This window comes from Ochotona princeps, chromosome 18 (genome assembly GCF_030435755.1).
Source record: "Ochotona princeps isolate mOchPri1 chromosome 18, mOchPri1.hap1, whole genome shotgun sequence".
NCBI classification, from domain to species: domain Eukaryota; kingdom Metazoa; phylum Chordata; class Mammalia; order Lagomorpha; family Ochotonidae; genus Ochotona; species Ochotona princeps.
In genome coordinates, this window is record NC_080849.1 from 14,559,901 (window position 1) to 14,570,840 (window position 10,940).

At 44.3% G+C, this 10,940-nt stretch overlaps 1 protein-coding gene across 2 annotated transcripts in view; it reads right to left on the minus strand.

Moving 5' to 3' along the window:
* Positions 1–10,026, minus strand: part of WDR7 (WD repeat domain 7) — a 300,266-nt gene extending 290,240 nt beyond the window's left edge. The window contains exons 1-2 of one of the 2 annotated variants that reach the window (XM_058677108.1): positions 9,609–10,026; positions 455–626 (exon numbers count right to left, since the gene is read on the minus strand). In XM_058677108.1, coding sequence (XP_058533091.1) covers positions 455–613 — 159 coding nt within the window. In that variant the 5' untranslated portion in view covers positions 614–626; positions 9,609–10,026. The remainder of the gene's footprint in view (positions 1–454; positions 627–9,608) is intronic. The other variant, XM_058677109.1, reaches the window with a different exon arrangement.
* Between the last annotated feature and the right edge of the window lie 914 nt (positions 10,027–10,940).

Genomic DNA, 10,940 nt, shown 5'->3' on the forward strand with positions numbered 1-10,940 from the left:
CTCTCTCTCTCTCCCCAGAGATCTTCCACTGGCTGGTTCACTCTGCAAACGTCCACAATACCCAGAAGCCTGGGTCAACCACGGACTGCCACACTGTTGGTGGGAACCCAACTACGGAAAGCATCTCTCTATCTTCTGCTGCCTTTTCAGCTGCACGTTAGCAGGAAGCTGGAGCAAAAGCAGAGCCAAGACTGGAACAAGGCCTCAGAGCATCATTTTAAGTACTGTACAAACTCATACTGTAGGCTTTGACATCACATTTGAAATTCGACAAAGACAACAGAAGTCAACTCTGATGAACAGTAAAGCTAATTAACCTGCATATCACCCATTTTTGTCAAAACATATTCTATAGAAAAATATTTTTTGTCCAACCATTATTCTGAGACTACATTCTTTTTTAATAAACAGCTTCTTACATTCAAAATGTCCAACAGGCATCTGAAATACTTACTTCTAATTCTCCTGAAAGGTCCCAGAGACATATCTGCCCATCATGGCATCCTGTTACAATTGTGGACCCATCTTCTGTTAAGAGTATCGCTGAGATACAATGTGTTGGTGCTTTGCGGCCCCACAGAACGATGGGTAAAACGAGACTGTTTCCTGCCATTGTGTTTTCAAACCTGAAAATGTTAAAAGTATAGTGTCAGATGTTACACTATTTCTCTCTAAAACATGTTATACAATTTTATTTTGGAGACAACCTGTATAGTTTGAAAATGAGTTCATATTCCTAGTAGTACATTTTAGCCACTTAAACATCTTTTCAAATGTTTTTTTTTCAAATCTTTTTATTTTCTAGTAAAGTAAAATCATTGATTCATCATAACTTCTCAGGTTTGGGAGCTTAAAAATACAACACAGGAATTCACTGCAGGCTTTTACATTTATAATCATACAACTTACAAAACACTGTTATGCCTATTGCTTCGTTTAAAATCCATTCACCAAATTCACAAAACTGTCTTTGGAGGCTGCTGGATAGAAATCGAGGCTGAAAAGTATCACCGTTTTAGGGACACAGAACTAGCAAGTCAGAGCACCCAAATGCAAATCCTGACCTCCACTGCCAAGCTGTGTGTCTAATCAACAAAAGTCAAACATGAGCACTCATCGCACAAAGTCCTGGGGACTCACAGACTGCACATGGCCAGCAGAGGCTTGGTTCTGAGGCACTTCCCAAGTGCCAGGCCGCTTCTCAACACACAACGTTTAGAATTTACTAACACACACTCTGGCAGGTCCTCCTTTCCACAAAGCCTCACTAGTCCACACTTCCCTGTCACTAAGTGGCGACTGACAACCCGCAAACCAAAAGCCAGGCTGCCTAGTGCCAGAGCCTGAGGCTTCTCCCACTCTGCAAGGGAGGTCTCTAAGCTGGCAACAAACAACAACGACCCGGAGAAATTTAGTACTGTTTTTACAGTATGCTGAACATTAATTTAAAAAGATAGTATGCTCACTGAGAAACCCGTTCAACCATACTCACTCCCAAAACACTAGGACTGCAGATCACAAATGTCTTAAACTCTGAAATTTCAGGGAAAAAAGAACTTCCTAGGAAATTAATTTCTGGCATAGTCAAAGAGGACTCCAGAAAACATTTACATGCTAGAAGGTAAGAGACAGACTGATAATAATATCAAGAAAAGGTCATTAGGGACTGGTGCCAAGGTGAAGTGGGTAAAGCCTCATGGGAGATAGGGATGGGACTCCTGGGTCCTAGCTTCAGCCTAGCCCAATCCTGGTCATTGTAGCATTCACGCAATGAGTCAGAGTTCAATAGAAGATACCTCTCCCTCTCTCTAATGCAGCCTTTCAAATACTTAAATTTTGAAAGCACAAAAATGGCTTCAAATTAAATTCTGATACCTTAGTAACAACAATCAATATACACTTTAGACCAGTATTTCCCAAGCTTCTATTTTGTCCGTATACCACTACAGGTATAGGATATTTCATCTGAGAATAAAATAGACACAACTCCACAGTGCAGTGGGATCGTTTACATGCAATCAACTACCACATAGCACACAGAAGTCACAAAAAACATGGAAACACGAAAGATGGATTCTCCCTTATTAGATTACCCTGAGTCCAGAAAGAATTTCTGTAAAAAATTCTCACACAAATTACATGTTCAAAGTCCCAGATATAAAATCTCATTTATTTCTAGACAGTGACAATAAGCAGAGCCAATTATAGAGTAAAAATGCAGAATGGTGAGACAAGAACCATTAAGGAGAACACACAGGAGCAGGTAAACTACCATCTTCAAGAGTTTATACTTCACCCTGACAGCCTGAGAAGCAGGCCGAAGTGCTTACATTGGAATTGGCTTTTTCAGAAAGATCACCCTTACTGCAGCTCCACAGGGAGTGAGCAAAGTAGGCCAAGGACCAGAGGAGCTACTGTGGCACGGCCAGTGGCAGATAATGATTCTTCAACTTCTCTCACTCTCTCACTTATTTCTGGGCTTCTCTTTTTAGCAGCAATCTTCCCTACTTTAAGCTCCCCGGAAACAAGAACCACATTTTAGGTATTCATCATTAGTACAGTACTTAGCACCGTGTCTGCCACACAGGACTTTGTCAACAAAATGGATAACAGATATTAGTATTGAGAAAAGTTATAACAATATGAATATGACAGCAGTTAGGACTTAGGGTTCAAGAAGCTGACAATGCAACATGCCTTTTGAACAGGGTTTACACAGAGGTCTTCTGACAAAAATAAAATGAAGAAATATTGTTAAAGACAGTTTTCTAAGTGAAGGATGGGCACGTCCCATGGAAGAATCAGTTCAAGACCCAGCTGCTCCACTTTCAATTCAGACCCCTGCTAATGTGCCTGGGGAAGTAGCAGAGCATGGTCCATGTGCTCGGACCCTTGCACTCATGCAGGAGATCTGGAAGAAGCCTCAGACTCCTGGCTTCAACCTGCCCACTCAGGCCACTGAAACCATTTGGGAAGTGAACCACTGGATGGAAGATTCTCTCTCTCTCTTCCCCACCTCTGCCATCCTCTCTCTGTCTCTTCCCCTCTCTATGTGTAACTCTCACTTACAAATAAATAATAAATCCTAACAATAAAAGGGTGAATAATACTGTAAGGGTAGGCCACAGTAAGAAAGCTGCAATTTGCAAACCAGTGAGCCGGCACCCAGAACAAACCCTCTACACCTTCATCTGGGAATTCTAGCCACCACAAGGGCAGGAAAAAATAATCCTTTCTCCAAGCCATGGAGTGTGTTGAAACCTACTAAGCTAGCGAAGCAGATTAAAACAGCTGTCATGGCTCCTCAGCCTCTTCAATTCTAGAAGAATCTACCTCCTCTTATTCATAGTAAATGGAAGAAACCAAAAAGACCACAGATGTTTCACCTGTTATTTTTATGATCTTTTTGCCATTTATTTTATTCCTCCATCACTCATTTTTCTTATAAGGTAGAAGTTTGATCTATAGGCATCATTAAGTTCCAGTCAACACTTCTGGCAATAATATTCTATAAGTGATATTTGTACACTTCATGCTGTATTACCAAAGGAAATGTCTGATGTCATACTGTCCTGCTGTCAGTGAAGTCACCTCTGGCCAGTGGAATAACCAGATAGTTCCACTGCAACTGTATGTTTTTCCCTTTAAAGTTATCAATAAACAATTGAGCAACACTCACATAAGACCTGATGGCTACCCAGGGCACTGGAAGTGAGGGGGCTGGATCTGCTCCAGACCCAGCATGTCTCCCAGGCTTCAGTCCGGAACAGGAGGGGCTACAGCAGCCAGTTAAGTCACCAGCCTGGTGGGATTCCAGCCAACCAACAGCACACCTGAATGGACATTGCTCACATAATTGGGACATAAACAGCCCTTTTGCCAGCCCACATGTCTAGGAGTATAAAACTCCAGGACACGTATCTCAGCTGACCTTTTCACCTCCATCTTCCTTCCAGTATGCACGAAGGAGGCCCAGGAGCGGATTTTCCAATAAAGCTTCTGTTAATTATGGATAACTTGCTGATATTATTCCACCAATGGGTGGGCAGGCGGTGGTCATCATCTAACATTTGGTGACAAAACCCGGGAAGGGGTACAAGGGCTCCCTGAACTGGTTGAGCCCCTCCCTTCCTTTTCCCACCTCTGAGCCACCAGCCCTAAGGCTTTTGCCAGCTGCGAAGACGGGGAATGCCCTGGTTGCTGACTGGCTCCCACCGATCTAGACTCAAAGACTCCTCAATGCAGGAGGAGATAGACCACAGATCATTGGAATGCCTACCGCTTTAACTAGAAGAGAATAACTAGAGTTATTAAAGTAAGATAAAGTATAAAACTTTGCAGAAAATTGGGCCCAGCGGTGTGGCCAAGTGGCTAAAGTCCTCGCCTTGAATGCGCCGGGATCCCATATGAGCACAAGCAGGGAGCTGGTTGGGAAGTGAAATTGCCGGGATTAGAACAGGTGCCCATATGGGATCCCGGCGCGTTCAAGGAGAGGACTTTAGCCTCTAGGTCATGCCGCCGGGCCCTAGAAGCATTTATCATACCACCTTCCTCCTACCTGGAATCTCTCAAGTGCCTGTATTCTTGTCAACCATGTAAACAACATAAAAAATAAAATAAAGGGGCCCAGCGCGGTAGCCTAGTGGCTGAAGTCCTCACTTCGCACATGCTGGGATCTCATATAGGTGTCAGTTCTAATCTCAGCAGCCCCACTTGCCATCCAGATCCCTATTTGTTCCCTGAGAAAGCAACTGAGCACACCCCAAAGCCTTTGGAGACTGCACCCATGCAGGAGACCCAGAAGAAGCTCCTGGCTTCAGATCGACTCAGCTCTGGCTGTTGTGGCTGCTTGGGGAGTGAACCTATATTTCCTTTTCTCTATATTTCTTCCTTCCCAATAAAAGCAAAGAATTTTTTTAAAGGAAATAAATAAATAAATAAATAAATAAATAAATAAATAAATAAATTTTTTGAAAAATTAAAAAAAAAAAAAAAAGAAGTTTCAGGCTCTGGCTTCAGACAGGCCTAGGTCCAGCTACTGTGGCTATTTCAGGGACTGAAATAGCAGATGGAAGATTAATCTCTGTCTCTCCTTCTCTTTCCGTAAATCTGCCTTTCAAAGTAAATAATAATAATGAGTATTTTTAAAAATAGTATGTCATATACATTATTTTTAAACTATAAAATTTTTCTTTTGTTCGAAGGCACGAATTCAAGATCATTCTACACTCTTCAATAAAATCTCTGGAATTATAAAAATGTCAGTTCCCTCCATAAGTAACCTATAAATAAAATGTATCCTCCCCGAAAATCACAATGGAATAATAGTGGTATTGTTCTTAAAAACCCAAACCAGAAGGCCAAGATTGTGGCACAGCAAGCTAAGCCGCTGCCTGCAATGCCAGTACCCCATTCATGTGTCAGTTAGAGTCTCAGATGCTCCACTTTTAATCCAGATCACAGACATCCACAGGGGTGGCCCTTATGGGATTCCTCAATCTTCATTTTGACCTGCTCCAATCCAAGCTATTTTGGCCACTTAAACAGAAACAGCAGATGAAAAAGATTCTCTGTCTCTCTTTTTCTCTCTCATTTGTCTTTCAAACAAATACATTAATCTTTAAGAAACAAAACATCATGGGCTCGGTGTGATAGCCTAGTGGCTAAAATCCTTGCCTTGCATGTGCTGGAATCCCATATGGATGCCAGTTCATGTCCTGGCTGCTCTATTTCCCATCCAGCTCCTGCCAGTAGCCCGGAGAGAAGTGGAGATGGTCTGAGGCCTTGGACACCTGCACCCACGTGGGAGACCAGGAAGAGGCTCCTGTTTCCTGGCTTCAGATCGGTTCAGCTCTGGCCATTGCGGCCAGTCAGGGGCGGGGAGGAATGAACCAATGGATGAAAGATCTTTCTCTCTGTGTCTCCTCTCTGTAAATCTGACTTTCCATTAAAATAAGTAAATCTTAAAAAAAAAAAAAGAGCATGCAACATCATGATACTATAGCAAGAGGAGACAAATAAACAAAAGGGACAGGACCCAGAATTCAGTACATGTCACATCATGGGAAAAACAAGATGGAGTGTAAGAAAAAGGTAGACTCTGTATTAAAGACTTACAAATTTGAAAGAAAACTATGAAGCTAGTAGTATATCAGAAAGTAATTCTGTGTCACAAAATTTGAGAAAAAAACTTCTGAAACAGAACCTCAAAAATACAAGCCATAAGGCACATTTTTTAAATTGGATTATACTAAATTGAAGATTTCCAGTTGATGAAGGGCATCTTGAAAAAGGTTACTTGCAAGCAGAATAAGAACAGATATTCCATGATGCTTAAGGGACCACTATCTAGGAAACACAAAAAAACTTCTGCTAATCAGCAAGAAAAAAATTGAAACCCTAAAATAATGAGTAAAGGGATAAAAGGGAACCTTACAAAAAGAACCCAAGGCCCCAACACAATGGTTCAATACACTAATTCTCCCCCGGAAAGTACTGGGATCCCATGTAGGCATTGGTTCATGTCCCAGCTGCTCCATTTCCCATTCAGCTTCCAGCTTGTGGTCTGGGAAAGCAGCAAAGGATAGCTCAAAGCCTTGGGACCTCACACCCACATGGAAACCCAGAAGAAGCTCCTGCCTCCTGGCTTCCTATTAGCTCAGCTCCAGCCATGGCGGCCACTTCGGGACTTAACCAGCAAATGCAAACTATTTCTGGGTCTAGCATGATAGCTCAATTGGCTAATCCTCTCCCTTCAAGCGCTGGGATCTCATATGGGCATGGATTCGAGTCCCAGCAGCTCCACTTCTCATCCAGCTCCCTGCTCGTGGCCTGGGAAAGCAATGAAGGATGGCCCAAAGTTCTGGGACCCTGCACCTGCGTGGGAAGAAGCTTTCACTTTGGATTGGCTCAGCTCCAGCTGTTGCGGCCACCTGGAGAGTGAATTAATCGATAGAAGATTTTTCTGTCTCTTCTTCTTTCTGTAAGATCTGCCTTTCCAATCAAAATAAATAAATCAAAAAGCACCCAAAAATGTGAAATGCACCCAAGTGTAATTTAAAATGAGTTACTATTGTGCATGTATTGAGCTGGAAAAAACAGAGCTCTGAACAACACAAACACTGATGGGGCTAACCAGATGTAAGAACCCCCAAAATGACCTCACAGGAGTGAGGCATTGCGGCCTACGCTGGAACACAGACTGGCAGTACTTCAACACAATACGTTACAATCACAAACCACAGTCCTAGATATAAATCCCCCCCCCCAAAAAAATACATTAGTATCTCAGATAATGTATTTAGAGAGCTAGAAGTTAGGTTTATCAAAGAATTGTCATGGGTATCCACAAGTGGTAAATTGTACCAGATGGACATTCTGAAATATATGCTTTGATCTTAAAAACATAGTGGAAAAAGAAAAAACTTCTACGTTATATATGGTGTTAGGAGCTACAGACTTAGACTTGTTGCCCTGCCTGACAGCCTCACTCTGCCTTGGGCAAATAGGACCACAGCAAGTAGGATATTATGGCTGGAACATCCCGTGTAAAGCAAGCGGAACAGAACCTCCACCCTTGCTCAAATAATTAGTTCCTCCCTTGTTTCAATATAGATGATTAGTTCCTCCCCTGTTTCAATATAGATAATTAGTTCTAGGAAACCCTCCCCCTTCCCCTCCTCCCCTAGAGAAGGTGTATATGTGAGGAGTAAAATAAAGGGCATGGGCACTCTTTTTCACCAAGTACGTGTGTCCGCGTGTTTCTTGGGCCAGCAGCCGGGGGGCTAGCAGCCCGGCATTCCCAGTCCACCCTCAGGGTCTGAACGTTGTGTCCTGCAGGTCGGAACAATATGGTATCATACCATTTTATAAGTTAAAAAATGTTGACACTCGAACCAATACTCACAATTACTACAATCACGCTAGAATGGTTGCCGCTGGGTTAAGAAAGAAAATGGAATGTGAAATGGAAATGCTAGGCAAAGAAGGAAAAGCAAGAGGGACGCATTGAACAGCCAGTGACCAGCACTGAACTGGGGCAGATGGACTCACTCGATCATCTGCATGTTGGGGACAGACAGCTCGAATGCTAACGGCCACTTCACCCTCCTCACGAGGAAGGCGCAAAACCCAAAGTTTGTGACATTCTCAGGGCTCCGTGAAGAAACCACTCTACTTTTAACTTCCAGTTACATTTTATATTCACAACCAAACAAGGCAGAACACCTCAGGACAGGGGAAAAGGTAACAACTTTTGAGACGCTCCCAAAATCACAGACAATAAAAGCAGGGAATTCTATCAAACTATGACGCTTCTGCAAACAAGGGAAGAAATCAACGGAGTGAAGAGACACAAGGAAATTACAAGACAGAAGGCTCATTACCTCCCAATTTAAATTCCAACAGTGACAAACACGCAAAGCCCAGTCCCTTGGATTCATCCAGCCACTCAGTCCTTTTGAAAATTCAGCTGCAGGCCAGAGTAAGAAAAAAGAAAAAGAAATAACCAGTATATATATACTGCAGCATCTAGTAAATAAAAAACAGCATTGACATAAACCTTTATCTGCCACAATCCCTCCGTGATGTAAACAACATGGCATTTTCTATACAAATCGCCTCCACTATTCCACGGTTTACAGGAACTAGGACTGGCCATTTTGGATGTAATCAAGACAAGTTCTGATTCTTCAGAATAATAAGGCCATTGTCTCAACTCATTATTTACACTTTCAAACTGCCCTGCACCTCCACCAGTCAAGCTTGCTAGTAAAACAAGGAACAGAAGCAATGGGAATTTCCGTGCAACAAAACGTCCAAACTGCAAGTTGGGGTTTCATAAGACAAGAGATCCTTGTCATCGTGTCCATAAAATCCTGAGAAATACACACAGAAGCTTTAATTGGTCCTCTTTGGTCTTGTGGCAAACACCACTGGGAAACGAATCTGCAGTTGCTGACGGCTGATCCGCAGCTGGCGGCACCAACGACCATCCCACAGCATCCAGCGTCAGACTGGAGCCCAGCAAATTCTGCAGAGGACCTGACAGACTGACACGGCCAGTGGGTCAGAAGCGTACATCATCATTTTGGGATGGCGCTTTCCTCCAAAACACAGCTCCAGTGGGAGCAACAGGAATCTTCTCAGAGCAAGTCCTAGGGCAAAGAGGCGAGAACTGCCGGGTGACAGCTCAGAGACGAGCTGTTCACAGATGTCTCAGTACCTAACGCAAGGGCCAAGTAAACAGCAGTCCCAGCAGGTACAGACACATCGTGCGTACTCCAAAAGCAAGCACAAAACCCACAAACACCAATAACACCCGCGACTATCTCCCACTGCCTCACCCAGTTTAAACTGTCCAGGGGGTGAGAGAGCTGGGAGATCACAGAGAGGTCTCCACGCCGCCGAGAGAGCAGCCCGGCAGCGAGCCTGAAGCCACCACAGGCGAGGCTGGAAAACACGACTGGCAGCAGCAGCAGACGTCTGACAGCTGGTGCCGCCCCGGCCAGGAGCAGGTGCGCGCTCCTTGACCCCCGACCCCTGACCTCTGCGGCGCGGACACAGCCGGCGCTGGGGTTTCCACAGTGGGAGCCGGAAAGCCCCTTTACCTGTCACAGCTTCACCTCATGCCGCGACGCGACAGCGAAACCACTCGTGGGCACTCCCAGCAAAGGAGGGCGAAGCGCGGGTGTAGCCGAGCGCAAATCGTGACGGGAAGACCTTCGGGACCGCCGGCCCTGCCCAGCCGCCGTCGGCCACCCAGGATGCCCGGTGCCGGTACCGTTGCCGCCGCAGTAAATCAGCTGACACCAGCCCCGATTGCCGTGACGTGCCCGGCGACTGTCGTAAAAATGAGGGGGAGGGACGCTGAAGGACCCGGCCGCGTCACCATGGAGACCTAATGATAGCCACGGGATCCATTATGGGCAGACAGTGCGTGGCCGCCATTTTGGTTATGGGAAGAGCGCTCTAGGCTCTCCTCTCACCTTCTAAACGCTGGTATAAGGGAGGACCAAGATGGAGGGAAGGTTGAAAGCAGCTGGCCTAGATCTTCCCGGGGACCTAGGATGTTGCAAATTGACACTTCTGCCTCCGTGACTCTGCCCAGGAGCCTGGAAAATGTTAGTTACTGTTTCCTTGTGGTTGCGAAACTCAGCTGTTAGCCAGAGGGCCAGACGGACCAGGAACTCAGCTGCTCAACTGGACGAAGCCTGACCTTGTGCGGCGTTCTGTATTGGAGAGGGAATGAAAACTCATTTTGTGTGGGCGGTGAAGCGTGGCGGAGGGTGAGCACAAAGGTCGGAGAGTGGTGGGTTAGTGTTTCCATTCTTCCACAAGCTCGCTGTTAGTTTTTCCCATTTACAAAATTGGAGTGATTACCTCCTGGTTGTCTAGAAAATTAAACTAGCTCAATAAATCTTTAATGACTCACCTAGAAGCGTGTTAGAAATGAAGACTCTCAAAGCTCATTCCGGATTTACTGAATGAGAAGCTTTTTGGGTAAGATCCTTCCATGGTTTGACTCCATATGAACTACTGAGGCTTGCAATAGTTCTTAATTATCCCATAAACCCACCAGTGAGTGTTAAAAAAAGGTGAGGTCAGTATATTTGTGTCTTTTTATTGGGCCTGCCCATTGGCCATCAGCATGGCACGTCCCTTGGCTGACATTCATTCATTTATATATCCACTCAGCCAAGCCTCAATAGTTCATGTGGAGTCAAACCATCGAACGATCTTACTCAAAAAGCTTGTCATGCTAATACTACTACTAATGGTAATAATAATATTGAAAAGCAGGAAAATGTCAGAAATTAAACATCTTGAATGTCCATTTAAGATTTTTGAACTTTCTTTTTTTAATGAAAAAACATTTGAAGATTGATGAATAAATGCTCAGAGTGGCAGCTTCCTCACAATATTATATTCTCTTTTATTGT